The following is a 15,242-nucleotide window of genomic DNA, read 5'->3' as shown; positions in this document are numbered from 1 at the left end:
TCTTTAGAGGCTGAGCATTGTGTTGTGTTCATTGTCAATAAGAAGAGATAAATGATGGTGGAATTATAGTTCATGATGACGCTGAACCCTTTGTGTAGATTTCTAACGGCAAATTTAAGACTTGTCCACTGATTGCACTTATTTGGCAGTAACAGATAAATAACGATGCAAATTAGATTCAGATTGTTCAGGGCATGAGTATATTGGTGTCAGGAATAGTGCAATCTGTAGACATTAAAATGGTAATGGTTTTTAAAAACCACTTACTCTTGAGCTATGCCATCATTTGCTAAAATGTTTCTGCATTTGTTGATCCGTAGAAGCTTGCCAAACTGCTGTACTTGATCGTGTTTAAAATGTGTAAATAAATATGCAGTTCAATTTCCCATGAAATAAATAATCATTTGCCTTTTCAGATGTAGTTAGTTTACTTCTAAACAAATCAGCTTGCCACATAAAACAAGCAAAGCATCAAGGGCCAATTTCTTCTCATTCGGAGCTCTGTATACATGCATCAGAATATCCCTGTAGATTTCCTGGAGTAGTTTGGGCAGTAAATTATTATCAGTCTTCTAGAAGACATTTTAGGTTGTATCCGTTTTACCATATCCATCTTATATGACCCTGAAGCAAATGTTCCCTATATTTCACCATACTTTATTTTTAGACTGTGTGTTTTATATGGCTGTTTTTTCAGCAACCATGTCAAGTTCACATGTGATACCATACAAATAAATGGTTTTGACCTATGCCCATGTTGAGCCAAAGGTATGCTATAGTCACACTGGTGGTCTTGACGATGGTGAACAGATTTTGATCTCTGAGAGCTTTACTTATATGTTCATTGAAGTCAAGGAGCATCTTAAAGGGAAACAGCATTCAACATACTTCACTAGTTAATTCTTGAAGTCTCAAGAGTCAAAATTGTGTCTATGGAGTCATCTTGCACCTCTGTTTTGAAATCAGGATCTTCCAGACTTTCAGAATATTTATCAATGGTAGAAAGTGTTTGGAGCAACATTAGTATTGGAAGAACCTTGTAGCTTGTAGCTGAAGCCCCCAAACTCCACAAGACCCCGAAAGATCGTTTTCTGCTCTTCCCTAAAAAAAATTAATAAAGTATCAAATTATGCAATCTTGTCTAGTGGAATTGTTTACTAAAGGTTTTTATACTTAGTGTAAAATCCTATATCATGTTACCAACACGTCTCCAATGTGTATGCTGACTAATTTCCTCTTTATTCCAAAAGCAACAGTGATTATACTGTTTGTCATGCAGGTGCAATTTAAAGTCACCATATGGGTAATTTTATCTTTACCCTTGATAATCTATATTTTGAATGACCAGTTCAGCAAACACTGTAAATTACTATTTTCATTTAAGAAAATAGGCGTATGAAATAATAGGAGATGATACCCATGTTACCAGGAAGGTCTGTGCCTGACAGTCACTAGTTTAACAATCCTTTGGACAGTTGTCAACACTTTATTTTTTTTTAAGACAAAGATTTTTAATATTCCTTCTTTGTTTTGGACCCTTTTTAATGTGTTAGTTGAATTCAGTGTTATAGCTGCATATACACTGAATAGCACCTAGCATTGGAGATAGTCTTTCATTATTATTCTCAATTTCTGTTTATATCAAAGTTTTCCAAAAGGAATCAAAACCTTGGAGTTTGCTTGTCTAGTTGACAAAGCCATACACATCTGTATTTGCTAATTCAGACTCTGTCTCTCCATTTGTTTGGCATTGTAGTGGTCATGAAAAATCTAGAGAATAAAAAAAATCACTATGGATCAAAGGATAAAAAGTACATTTAATGTGAAAAAAATAAAATAAAATAATTAACCAGAGTAATATTTTTTCAAACATCATTTTGATGGTAAGGAATATATACTGAATGAAATGGGGATTCCACAGAAAGTAGAGAAAGATAAGGAAATGTACAGTGGTCTTTTCTTGCAGTTGTGTACAACTTTTTCATTAGGAAACTTCATAGCACTGACAATGTGGTCCATCTGTAAGTACTATAAAATCTCGGAGATGCATTGGGCAGCTTCCTAGCAATTCAGTCCATTGATGTTTTCATCTCCTATGAAGAAAGAATGAGAGAGCTGGGAATGTTCAGCCTGAAGAAAGGGTGGCTCTGGTGGGACCTCATTTCAACTTTTCAATGTTTTTTTTTTAAAAAAGATGGAGAGCAACTTTTTGCTTGGGCAGATAACAATATGACAAGAGGGAATGGTTTTAAACTAAAAGAGAGGAGATTTTAATTAAATGTTAGGTGGATATTCCTCACTCAGAGAGTGGTGAGGCACAGGAACAGGTTGCCTAGAGAAGTTGTGGATGCCCCATCCCTGAAGGTGTTCAAGGCCAGGTTGGATGAGGCCCTTGGCAGCGTGATCTGTTGGGTGGTGTCCCTGCCCATTGCAGAGGGGTTGGAACTAGATGATCTTTAAGGTCCCTTCCAACCCAAGCTGTTCTATGATTCTATGATGATTCATTAGTTTCACTGTAGGGTTGTTTTGTTTTGTTTTGTTTTCTGACAAGTAGGATGAGTTGTGCTCCATCTCTTAGCTCCCCAGTTCCCCACTTATATCTTCCAAATAGCCCACAGCTGAACTGCTTGAGAAGTTTACATAGAAAATTTAAGCGTGGGAAAGTGGTGATCTCCACTCATTCAGTGTTCATAGTTAAGCTCAGTAGTGCTGTAAAACGTAAATATTACCACTGCTTAAAACTTAACATAATTTTACATTTTAAACAAGCCATAATAAATATTAACCAAATGATAGATAGTAGCTGACACAGTGAAAGGATGCTTTGTAATAACAAGAGATTTAAATTGTTGTATGAATGTCATAATATATTCATCTGAGTAGTAATATACATATCAAAAATTGTTTGGAACAGGAAAACTTATTAAAATTGGAAGACACTGAAGTGAATTTTTAAAGCCAGGCATACTTGTGAAGAATTGCTAATAGTTAGAAACCCATTTCAGTTTATAATATATTAACAATATAATACAGCCTGACTGATGACAAACAACACAAATATGACTTAGGCATCTGTACATTTAACACTTCTCTTTATAAAGGACTTGGGAGTTTAACAGATATTTAATAACCTTTGAGTTTGAAAAACAACATGAATCTTCATATTTGAATGCCATGCAGGGGACATTTATATTTCCTTAAATAATACAGAGTTTTTAATAGCTGTGGAGATGATGACATGCAGTGTGCTTAATTCTTTCAGATATTGTATTCTCAGTCGTTGGTAAAGTTTATATCTACACAAATTAACAACATCCTTGCAAAGCACATTGTGATGAGCATTTTAGTTCTATATTTTATTACACTTTTTTTTTTTTTTTTTTTAAAGCAGCACCTGATCATCCCTGCTGTTTATACATCAGTTTGTGTTTCATGGCAGTCCTGGACCATGCCAGCTTGATTTTCTATATGAAATGAAATCAAAAGTTCAGTTCAGGGAGCTAGACAAGCTAATTTGAAATACATCCCCAGAGTATGAATAAGGTAGACATTAGATCTTTAGTATTGCCTTTTTTGGATAGATCTGTTCTTATTTGTTCCTGGGGGGTTGGACTAGATGATCTCTCAAGGTTCCTACCAATCCCTAAACTTCTGTGATTCTCTGATTGTGCCACCCTAGGTGCTGATGTACGGATAGTCTGTATTGATTGACATTGTAGTTTTCCTATGGATGTAATCTTAATCATAATAGTATCTGAATTTCTTACTCCTGTTTATATACAAGTAGAAAAGATCAATGAACAAATATTTAAATAGCTGTGAACAAATAGTATTTAACTATCATTGATGTAATTATAGTCTATATTCCTAGAATTACTGTTCTCCTAGTAGCTCTACAAAGAGTCTCTGTCTAAAAACAGTTCCAGAAATCTTTACATTGATGTGTTTATTCTTTGAAAAATAGACTTAGGAACTAGTTCAAAAAAATGCAATGCAGTTGGTATCACATAGCTTTGTTATCATAGTTATAATGATTATAAATTTTAAAAACATGATAGAGATTTGTCAACCTAAACCTAAAACTAAAATAAATCAAAGAAGCACTACTTATGTATTTGTGGCTTTCTAATCTTTATACTGTAATCGGGCTCGTTGTATAATATAACTATACTGACACAATAACTGTTAGGCTGTTTAGGCAGGTGGCTTGTTGTACAAACTATACAAATTGCTTCTTTGCTATAGTTAGATCAGCTTTGTAGAGTAGACCTAAATAGTAGTTAGCCCTCATGCAGTTCAGAACTGACTTTTACAATGTCATGTGATATCTGTGAGCCTTCCTAAATCAGAGGAAATCATCTAGCTTCTTAATATTGAAATTATATTTAGAATTTAGCTTAGACATAATCTAACATTTTAAAAAATATCTGAGATTTCTCTCAATGCAAACCCCAGCTACTTGATTAGGGCTCAAATGCTAAAAACACACATTGGCTAACGCCACAGTAGAACTGCATCTCTCTGTCTTCTGCTAACCTGTGACCAATGTCAGAAAGCAACACCTGAGTTTTAAGATCCCTCTGATACACTGTTTTATGCCCATTACTGTATCCCCTCTGTTGTTTGTTGTAAGCAGTTTATCATAGAATTGGGTAGTCACTGACTAGGGAGACCCAGTTATGCCACAGTCTCAAAAGTGAGCTCAAATTTGTTCAGGAACATCAACCTTGACTAACATTTAACATTTGTGGGATTGCTGAGCTTGATTTCTTTGTAAAAGTTTTGCATTCCACTTTAACTCTAGTGATCCAAAATTCTCCATAATCTTACATCCTCATAAGGGTGGGCATCTGGACTAGAAATCATCAGTACACAAGTACTTTTTTCATTCCAAATTCTATATACCCAAAACTTTTGGATGTTTGTAAAGTTTCTAAGATGTGTTTGGTAAGGTATTATTATCTGAGCTGTAGATTTATGAGAAAACATTCCCTGATTGATAATGAGAGATGAAGGGCACTTCTGGGGTTTACTGTATCAAACAAGGCAGTTCCCCAACCATGCAACAGCTTTCCAAGGTTCCAGATCTTTTGCAGGCACGGGGACAGTGAGGATGATATTGTTCTTTTAAGTCCTTGAACCTAAACTTTGTTTTAAGTAGGTACATTTATACCGACACCAAATTGTGTTAGTCAGTGAGGCTATATGTGGTAGCAATATGTTGCTTGCATGGGGTCACGTTACAGGCCTGAAGCTGAGAGCTTATCTGTGTCTTTTTATATGAGAGAATGACTAGCTGTTTTTTCATATAGTTTAACTTCACTAAGAAATGTTACTATTGGCATATATATTATTTTTACAAATTGCGTTAAAGATATTCTATTCTCTACCATCATTTATTTGGAAGAAAAAAAAAAAAAACACAAGTAGCCCAATTTATGATTGTGGTATAAACATTTCATTCATTCATTTAAAAACGCGGTAAGTGAGAGAAATGTGGGTTGGAAATGTAGCTAGCAGCCTGGAAAGCACATGATAGGAGTTGGGTAAAGCACAGCAGATATCTGCACTTCAGTTGAATGGTTAAAGTTTGTTCCAGACCATTAGGGTTGAACATTTGCAACCAACAGTTATGTTAGGAAGAGATATTTGAGTGCAGAGTGCACAACATTTTCCGTTTACTGTACCCTGGTGCTGGTATGTTTTTTCTTTCTCTAAAAAATAGGAAAGATCAAATTTGACAGATACGAAATGTAATCTCAAATTAAAAACTAATCTTAATCCAAAATACTCAAACTTCTATAATTCATGTTTGCACTCAAAAAAATACAATGAAAGGCCTGGAGGGAAGTGGCCAACTTTACATAGATGTTCAAACATCTGAGCTTCCAGTGGGGACTGAGTTGAATACCATAGAAATTCAGAATATTTTTTCAATTCTTTGTGCCTGCATTTAGGTTGCCAATTTGAAAACATTGTCCTATTTTTTTTTCCAGTTCAAACAATCATAGTGAAATTCTTCCATGTTTTGTAGGATTCTTCTTCATGGACAAAACAACTGCTAGCTAAAAGGTCTCTTTTTCATTGCCTCCTAAAAGTGACTGATTACAGAAAAAAAAAAAAAAAAAAAAAGGAAAAAAAAAGAATATACATATAATGGATTTTTTTCCTTGAATTGCTCTAAATGCTGGTGCCATACTCAAATTGTCTCCGAACTGCAAAGAAATATCTTCCATTCTGCAGGATAAGGAAAAGATATTTTCTCTAAATTTTTGGTTCCTCAAGCATAACCTTGTCCTGTATCTTCAGAGTTCCCCATTGCTTGTTATTTATTTTGTCCCCTCAAACACTTTGCAACCTTTGCTATCTGAAGAAGGAACGGGGAAATGGATCTGAAAACCAGATACTGCTGAATGCTACTTAGAGGTTTACTGTCACTCTTTGTCATTGAAATGTGTCTTGTAGCAGTGTCATTGGCCACCAGCTAGTGGCTGTAAGCCAGGAAAAGGAAAATAGTTCAGTGCAGGTGACCAATAAGTGATTGGGCATTTGGGATGCCCAGTCTGAATAGTATAATACAACTGTGTCCTCTCTACAAGCTGTCTGGCTCACTGTCAGTCCCATATAAAATACGCTGCACTCAACATATGTTCTTAAGATTAGGTGTGTCTGAGGCTATGTAAATGGCTGCTTATTAATAGGGAAACCTCAGGTCTGGGTTTAGTTTGCATTCTGTTCAAAAATGAATGCCAGTAGACAAAGAAATAGATTAGTTCTTCTGTGTGGAAATACAGAGACTAATCTGTTTAACAGGGATATCGATTTCCTTTAATAGCAGATGTTATAGTCAAATACTAGAAAGTAAACAACTTAAACGTTATGTTAGCTTAGCAGAATAAGACACATTTTACGTATTTGAAGTTGAATTATTTCAGCTTTGCCTGTTATGGATGCGGTTATGTTAGGGAAATTTCATAGAGAAGATGCATATACAGAGTTTGTCCTTGTGACTCAGTCATGAAGCAATGTCCTGTATTAAGCAGTGATGGCAGTAAGTGGCTTACAGAAGGGTGTGATCTTCAAGTTGGCCATGCTCTTACTTCAGGACTGCTTGTCCTATCATCCCTGCCCTTTTCCCCGAGATCTGAACATCCCCCTCCCTTCTAGGCATATTGGTCACTCTCCAGTTGTCTTACTGATACTTTGCCAGACCAGAGGTTCAGAGGCTGCAAGATGAAGGGAAGCAAAAGAAGGACCCTCACTACAAGGACATTGAGGCCCTGGAGTGTGTCCAGAGAAGGGCTACGAAGCTGGTGAAAGGTCTGGAACACAAGTCCTGTGAGGAGCAGCTGAGGGAACTGGGGTTGTTTAGTCTGGAGAAGGGGAGGCTCAGGGGAGACCTTATTGCTCTCTACAACTACCTGAAAGGAAGGTGTGGGGAGCTGGAGGTCATCCTCTTCTTGCAGACGACTAGAGGTAATGGCCCCAAGTTGTGCCAGGGGAGGTTCAGGTTGGAAATTAGGAGACATTTATTTTTGGAAAGAGTAGTCAGGCATTGGAACAGGTTGCCCAGGGAGGTGGTGGAGTCACCACCCCTGGGGGTGTTCAAGGAAAGGTTGGACCTGGTGCTTAGGGACATGGTTTGGTGGGTGATATTGGTAGTAAGGGGATGGCTGGACCAGATGATCTTGGAGGTCTTTTCTAACCTTGATGATTCTATGAACCACAGTCTGTGGAAGAAACAATACATTTTATGTAACTGTATGAAAACTTTAATATATACAAACAAGATGAAGAGATTCAAGTTTAAAAGAAAAAAAAAAAAAGGTTATAATGTAGTTTGATAGATTTTTTAGAACAGGTGTTGTGGTCCGCATTTAGGTCTAGGCATCAAATTTCACTGAGTTCGGATGCTTTTCCCTACAGGGTCACTGTTCTGCCATTTCAAAGAAAGGAAGACAGGCAGAGGATTACTCAGATCACCACAGACAAGCTCCTGGTCTGAATTATCTTTGACTAGTCTGTGTCTGCAGCATTAGTAGGCACCTAAGTTACATGAGTAAGGGTAGCCATTTTGACTGCCCTCCAAGATGTGTATTACAGTCCTTCTATTAAAGTTTCAAAATTCTAGGCTATCTTAAGAAATTAGAAATAACTGGTTCCCTGTGGGAAGAGTCATTCAGCCACCAGGCACATATAGTGTTGAAGCCTTAGAGAATGCACATATAGTGTTGAAGCCTTAGAGAATGCAATAAGAACTCACTTCTTAAAAGCATGCTTTATTATCATGCCCGCATAAGCATGACTTTAGCAAATATAATTATGAATGCAGTGAGACCTGAATTCCAAATTTTCTGTGTTTTATTCCAAAATGGAAAAATGATTCTGAAGGAACAGATTTAATAAATACTTGCATGCAAAACCATCACTATTTCCAGGTAAAGCATGAAGCTGATTTTTTTCCAAATCATTTTGAATGATATTTATGCAGATGTTTTTATATGGTCTGATACAGAAATAGGTTAGAAAGGAACAGATAAGGGGTGTGCAACATGAGAAGTGTTATCAAATGCTCTGACTCAAAATACAGAGTTTCTGGAAGGTTACTTCTCTGCTCTTAGTTTTTCTTGGTTAACAAAACAGTTTGGCATGACTAGATTTTCTTTCTACCCCTTTCAAGTATTAAATTTCTTCCTTCCTCACCTTCCCTTTGAAAGCAAAGTGAAGAAGCAGTTTGTGTTCAGGCCTGTTTTGAACCTCTGGACCGGCACTTTAAATAAACCAAGCCAGTTCCTCAGTGGATGAAAGATGGAGCAGAAATAATTACTAAGGTTCTTATTGACTCAGTGTGACTTCAACGTAACAGGAACCACAACCGCTTATTACATTTTATATATGGAGACATATGCAAGGCTTTTTCTATGCTTCGACTACCAAATGATGATGATACTGTTGTAAAGGAAAAAGGTTCAAATCAAAAGATTTACATTGCTTAACTTAAAAAGAGCTTTTAAACCAAACATTCTCCATCAGTATTAAACATAGGCATTAAACATTTCTTATGTTTTTTAAACCAGCAATAAAGTTTGATAGAAATCTTTACTTTCTCACTGATAGTTCACTCCCATATTGCCAGTGACACAAAGGACAGCCTTAGCCAGCAGGTGTTCAGAAATGCTTATTGTAATATAAACTTTAGAGACTCACAGAGGAGCTTACTTAAAAGGCAAGGCCATTTTCATTAGTTTGTCAGCAACTTTCTTTATTTCCCACTGCAGTCATGCAAGCTGCTTTGCTAGAAACTCTTCTCCCTCGCAGCTAAATCTTGGTGTACACAATGAAACATTTTGGTGGAATATTTCAGTATTTAAAATATTTTGTTCCGACTGTGTTTATGCACCTTTTGTTCCCTGTGAATGTTCAGTTCCTGAGACTTACTGGCATGTACATTCACTCAAAATTAGCTTCAAAGATGCATGTGCATGTCACCATGGAAACTGAATGCTGAACTCAAAAAGAAGACCCACTGCTGGGATGACTGTGGGCTTTCCCCAGCTTGGGCATGGAAGCAGTGCCAGGTGAATTATCTGAATAGTCACAGAGCAACTGCAGAGGTTAATGACTGGCAGAAACTTCTTTGCTGATGACTTAGTGAGGGTAAGAATACCTTATGTCTATGAAATAATCTTAAATTGCAGCAGCTGAAAGAAGTATAATTTGCTTGTGCACATTCTATTAACAGAAAAGAAAGCTAAATTGGATTTTTTTTTTCCTAATTATTTGCTCAACTCAGTCTCTGTCTTCAGTCCTCTGTCTTCACTTGATGATATCTTAATCCTTTGCCTGTGAACACACAAGTAAATGACTGGTGAGGACACGCATTTGGATTCACAACTTCAGTTCAAGATTACATTCAATAATTGTAAAAGAGAAAACATTCATTTACTACTTGTGGAAGTTAATGCTCTTTTTTGAATTTACTTCTAATATGGTCAATAAGAAGCTAGTTGTTCCACTTTGCAAGATATTGGTTAAGATGGATTTGCCCTATGGAATATAACTGCTGCAGCAAGCCAGAAGTTTCATATTTTTATGGCTGTTTATCTGACAGTCACATATTCCTTGGCAGTTACCATAAGGCTAGGCACCTTACAAACATTTGTAATAGATAAACAGACTATAGATTTATAACAATATTCAGTGTTCAGTAAATGGAACCAGTGTAAATTGTAGATGTCTATCATATAATTCCAAAAGTTTTTTTTTTTGACTTAATATATTGCTCATTGCAGCTTCTTTAACTGATAATTTCCATAAATGCAGGCATATACAGAGTAACCCAAATGACCATGTCTAGCAAAATTTTCTGTAGAACTTCATTCCTACCAACCTTCATAGCTTTTAACCATTTTTTCAGAGAATCCATGTAATCATCTACTCAACATCACAATTCCATAGTGAAAACTTTCTTCTGGGTTAAATTTTTTTTATTATTATTTTTTTCCCCTTTCTTCTTTGGGGAAGGAGTACCCTATACTGTGCAGTCCTTATGCCATGCTACAGAAGTGGCTGAAAGAAGAAATAAAATGGGAAATGTGTCCACCTTTTGTGAAATGCCACCTTTAGGGCTGGCTTTACGGTACATGCTTTCTCACAGGCTTCAGTATTCACCTGGGGAGCACGAAAAGGGGTTATTACAAAAGCACTTTGAGCCAGACATACATTAGGTACAACAGAAGAGTGGTTATTCCCCACTCCTCAAAGAGGAATGAATCATTTAGCAAACAATTAATTGTGACAATATTTTCTGTCTTTCAGATACTTTTCTTTAGTTTTAAAGATTCAATAAATACAAGTTTCTGAATGCTCAAAATCCAAATGAAAAGAAATCGCGCTTTTTTTTTTTTTTCTGTCCTTTGGGGTTTGATTTATACATAACTGTTTTGTGAAATTCATGCAGTAGAATTTTGGCGTTACTGTCTGTTAAAGATTTTCCCTCCTTTTCTTTTATTGGCCCCATTTCTCCCACACACAAATCCACAAAGCCACAGATGCTCCATTACAATGATGTCAGTCTTGCTACATGCTCCAGCTGTTTGGTAGGTACATTTATAAAGTTCAACCTCTTACATTATGCCATAAATGTATATTTCATGTATAAACATAAAGCTAACATATTGCAGATCACTCTAAGTGTAATTTTAATGGAGATTTAGTAAGTTTAAAAAAATACCAAAAAGTGTTTAATCTTTCTGTTGGCAACATTTTTATAGCAGGTTTTCCAATTATTTTTTTCTGAAACTGGGTTCAAATATGCCACACCCCTTCCACTATTTCGTCTTCTGTGATTTTTGGAAAATGCAGGGAGTTATTTTAGTAAGACAATATGCATTTTAACTAAAGATGTCTGAGGAAAAATATGTTTCTCTCCACATCATCTTGGTGCTCAAACCATCACTTAAGGTTCTGTGCATTTACTAGTGTACCACACTGAAAAACACCTAATTCCTGGAACTGTCTGATTTCAACAATACTCAGTATGGCAGACATTCTGTAAATATGATATAGAAATTCTGACATAACATTAATATATATATATATATATTTATAAAGAAATGGCTCTAAGTCTTAAAGCCTTTCTTTGTATCATGTCCTGAATTTCAAAGAAAGGTTTAAACAGTGCCTACTTAGCTCTTCCTCCACCCTTTCTCTTTGGTACATGCTTAAGAGTTCAGCTTATTGAAACTATGTGGATCACTGAGTTGTGTCCACAGATTCCTTCCCTGGTCTCTCCTGGGTGCTTTCCTTCTCACAAGCAATGCCTTTATTTCTCTCACGCCTTTTGAATTGCATACTTTGTCTTAATTTTAATGTGGTGCTGATTTATCACCATATTTGTACCGTATAGTCGTCGTCATTCTAAAATAAATCTCCTCACTTAGGAAGATTTTGAGGTTTAATCTCTCATTTGTTGTCTCAGTAATAAAATGACTCTCAAGAGGCCAGGTGAAAGCTGAGATCTTTCTCAATAGTTCAAGTAGCTACACACAAGGTCCAGAGTGAATAAACCCCTAGTGTGATTCTAGAGGCTAAAGAAGGGACCAGGAGTTATTGCCATCTGGCTGCAGAAGAACCTTACTTATTTATGCAGATTGGTTTCATGCGTACTTAAAAATTCCAGATCATAAATAGATAGCTAAGCATTCATTATGTAGGAAAGATTCAGTATTAAAGGAAGAAAAAAGAATGATAAACTCCTTGGTAATTCACTTGTGTCCCAGTTCAGGGTAACAGGCATTAGCATATCAGCAGTATAAGCCTATCCGTTCTGCTACACCTGTCTGCTAAGCATCATGAACATCTCAAAATGTGCAGCCATATTCTATGAGCTGAGGAAAGCATTGCCCAAGGCCCTCTACTTCTACAAGGTGTAGAGATTTAGTATGATTATATATAAAGTTATAAAGTCAATGATGTTTGTGACTGTAATACAGGTGTTGTTGAGAAGTTCAAAATACCTTAACAAAACTTGTTGCTAAGAAATACAGAATATTGCCATTAATTGCTTTCTTTTTTATTTGCAGGTCTTTTGTCATCCAGCAAATCCCAAGCAGCAATCTTTTTATGGTGGTAGTGGACAATGAATGCTTCTGTGATTCTGTCCCGCCAATTACCATGGCACCTATAGAAATAAGGTATATCCTTTTATTTGCCAAGTTGTGAAGAAGAGATTCAAGATGCAAGTATTGAAAAATTTCTTCTTACATAAGAACTTGCATTACATGACTTAAGAATCTCAAATAATGTATCATTCTCCATTATAAAGTGCTGGGGCTGTAATTCACATTTTAGATATTTAGGATAACCAATACAAATTAAGAAACACACTTACACACATCTTTGAGTATTGTAAGGTCACAGTCTGCTTTTTTAGATAGCTGAAAATCTTCCATGTTAGGCAGTAAGGATGTAAGTTCCTTCTGAGCTGCTGATATGAGAACTTATGAAACTTCTTACAGTATAGACTTTTTTAAAAATTATTTCACAGTTGTACTGGAGCATTGAAAATGTTTCAGAATGCTGCTTTCCATAAATATGAAAATTTAGTAAAGTAAATATATCACTTGTATTTTTAGTTGCCATACTTTTTATTCTGTGCTGTTCCGTATATTTCCGGGTTTGTTTTCTCTCTTAAGATGGAATTTATCAAAAGTAGTGTGCTTTTATTGCAGACTTATTATTGAAAGACAGGTTAACAGTGTAAGTGCAAATGATACTGTCTAAGCAATGGATCACCGAGGCATTTAGAATTACCTTATTTTTCTTATGTTGATCACACATTTCTCCTTGGATATTTGAGAGGGAAAAGGAAGGAGCTAAAAGAATTGCACTATATGCATTTCAAAACACTCAGATGAACTCAGGACATTTAAATGCAGTGCTCAGAAGATCTCTCCTTAACTACATCGTACATAACGAATCTCTTAAATGTGAACGTTTAAAATCTCAGAAGATAAGAAGACGCCCAGAATCTTGTCATGGATTTCACCCTGAAGTAAGTTTTTACTTCTTTCTTTTGGACTCTGGTAGATGTTTTATTTCTTTGAAAAAATAAAGAGGAGAGATATCTTCTAATATAAAACATCAGGAAATATTCAGAACACTCAGAACACGTTACTAAGGGAAGTGAGTGACATTGTAAGTGCAGAAAAAAATTTTAGAACTCCTATAGACATTGTCTTGACTTGCTGCTTTTGTAGACTGTTTTATATCACATAATAGAAAGTGGTAAGATGTAAGCACAAACTGGCAGCCAGGAATATTTGAGAGTTCATTCTGCCTCAGGCACTGACCGCAAGATTCCTCATTAGGGATGGTTGGGAACTTCGTGCTGTTACTGTTTTTTTCAGTGACTAACTTCACTATATCAACTGCCGTGGTATAGTCATTACATTTACAAATAATATTGCTTGGGAGGGATCACTGCACATATTTACTAGCCTGTGTTCTCCACAATATTCATTTGTCTAGCAGCAAGAAGATAGAGACCAGGACATGATTACAGTCGTTCATACAGCATATGTTCATAGACACCAATTTTACTCTATAGTAACTATTTAGTAGTGCCTTTGGTGTTGTAATGGAATGTAGAATGAGACCTAAAATATGGCATGAAGGCCATCGTGTAATTCTTGTTGGTCCTGCTTAGTTTCAGTCTATAACCTAAACTTGTTCAAATGAAAATATGCACCTGTATTACTTTCTAAGTATATTTATTTCATGGTTTTCATTTTGTTGGTGGTATCTTCTTTTGCCTCTGTAGTTTGATAAATGCTCATATATCACAATTGAGTGTAATGGCTTGTATTTTTTTTTTCCTTTTTTTTTTTTTTTTTTCTCTCTTTAGGAAAATGCAAGAGAATGTGGTGGTGTCTCAGGCCTCACTGCTGAACCTCCTTTTGTTCTTCTTCCTTTGCTGTTGACAATTTTCTCAAGGTGACATTGACTGATGTGTTCAATTGGCATGCTAATACATGGATAAACTGTGAACTGGGAAATGGTGCAACACAGAGGACATGAAATATAGTCAGAGCATCAGCATTTCATGATTTTAAACTGTTGGTGATATAAATTCTTAAAGATATGTTGAAAAAAAAGATTTATCTTTTTACTTTGCTAGTCATGCAGATGTGAATTTGGCATATGGTAGTCATGATTCATCAAAAAAGGACTTGGTAGATAGACAGAGGTGACCATTGCTTTGTCCCATTGAAAATAATTTAAAACTGTGTACTTTTTCAATAAAGTATATTAAAATCACAGTTTCAGAGTGCATTTTAAGTCCAGTAATGTATTTGTTCCATTAATTAATAATGGGAGGGAAATAAACTAAGTCAAAGATATTTTCGTATGCTCTTAGCCTATTTCTGAAAAGATTCAGAGAAGAAAATGAGTTAGCTTTTATAATAAGGGAGAATAGCTTTTATTAACAAGTCAAGAAAACATATGTGCATATATGAAGCTGAGCAGGTAATATGCTGTGTTGATTTATAGTGAAGTTTTGCTTTCTGGAAATAGCTATAAAACATCTCAGTCACATTTAGAAAGTGAGCCAAAGCCCGATTAAAGCCTTTTCCTTAACTTGGGCAAGCTTTAGATCAGATTGTTTGATTTGCTTGCAGATGGCAAAATTAAATACTTTTCATCTGTTACAATTTGTGGGAAGATACATAAAGTAATCT

The 15,242-nt window shown here is 35.8% G+C and overlaps 1 protein-coding gene across 9 annotated transcripts in view; it reads left to right on the top strand.

Moving 5' to 3' along the window:
* CACNA2D3 (calcium voltage-gated channel auxiliary subunit alpha2delta 3) overlaps positions 1–14,819 on the top strand; it is a 493,098-nt gene extending 478,279 nt beyond the window's left edge. For all 9 annotated transcript variants that reach the window (XM_040568227.1, XM_040568219.1, XM_040568222.1 and 6 more), the window contains 3 exons: positions 12,585–12,697; positions 13,473–13,555; positions 14,408–14,819. In XM_040568227.1, the coding sequence (XP_040424161.1) occupies positions 12,585–12,697; positions 13,473–13,555; positions 14,408–14,500 (289 nt within the window). In that variant the 3' untranslated portion in view covers positions 14,501–14,819. The remainder of the gene's footprint in view (positions 1–12,584; positions 12,698–13,472; positions 13,556–14,407) is intronic.
* The last annotated feature ends 423 nt before the right edge of the window (positions 14,820–15,242 follow it).

Source organism: Cygnus olor, chromosome 10 (genome assembly GCF_009769625.2).
Source record: "Cygnus olor isolate bCygOlo1 chromosome 10, bCygOlo1.pri.v2, whole genome shotgun sequence".
NCBI lineage: Eukaryota > Metazoa > Chordata > Aves > Anseriformes > Anatidae > Cygnus > Cygnus olor.
Note: the sequence above shows the minus strand (reverse complement) of the source record. Positions and strands in the feature narration are given on the sequence as shown.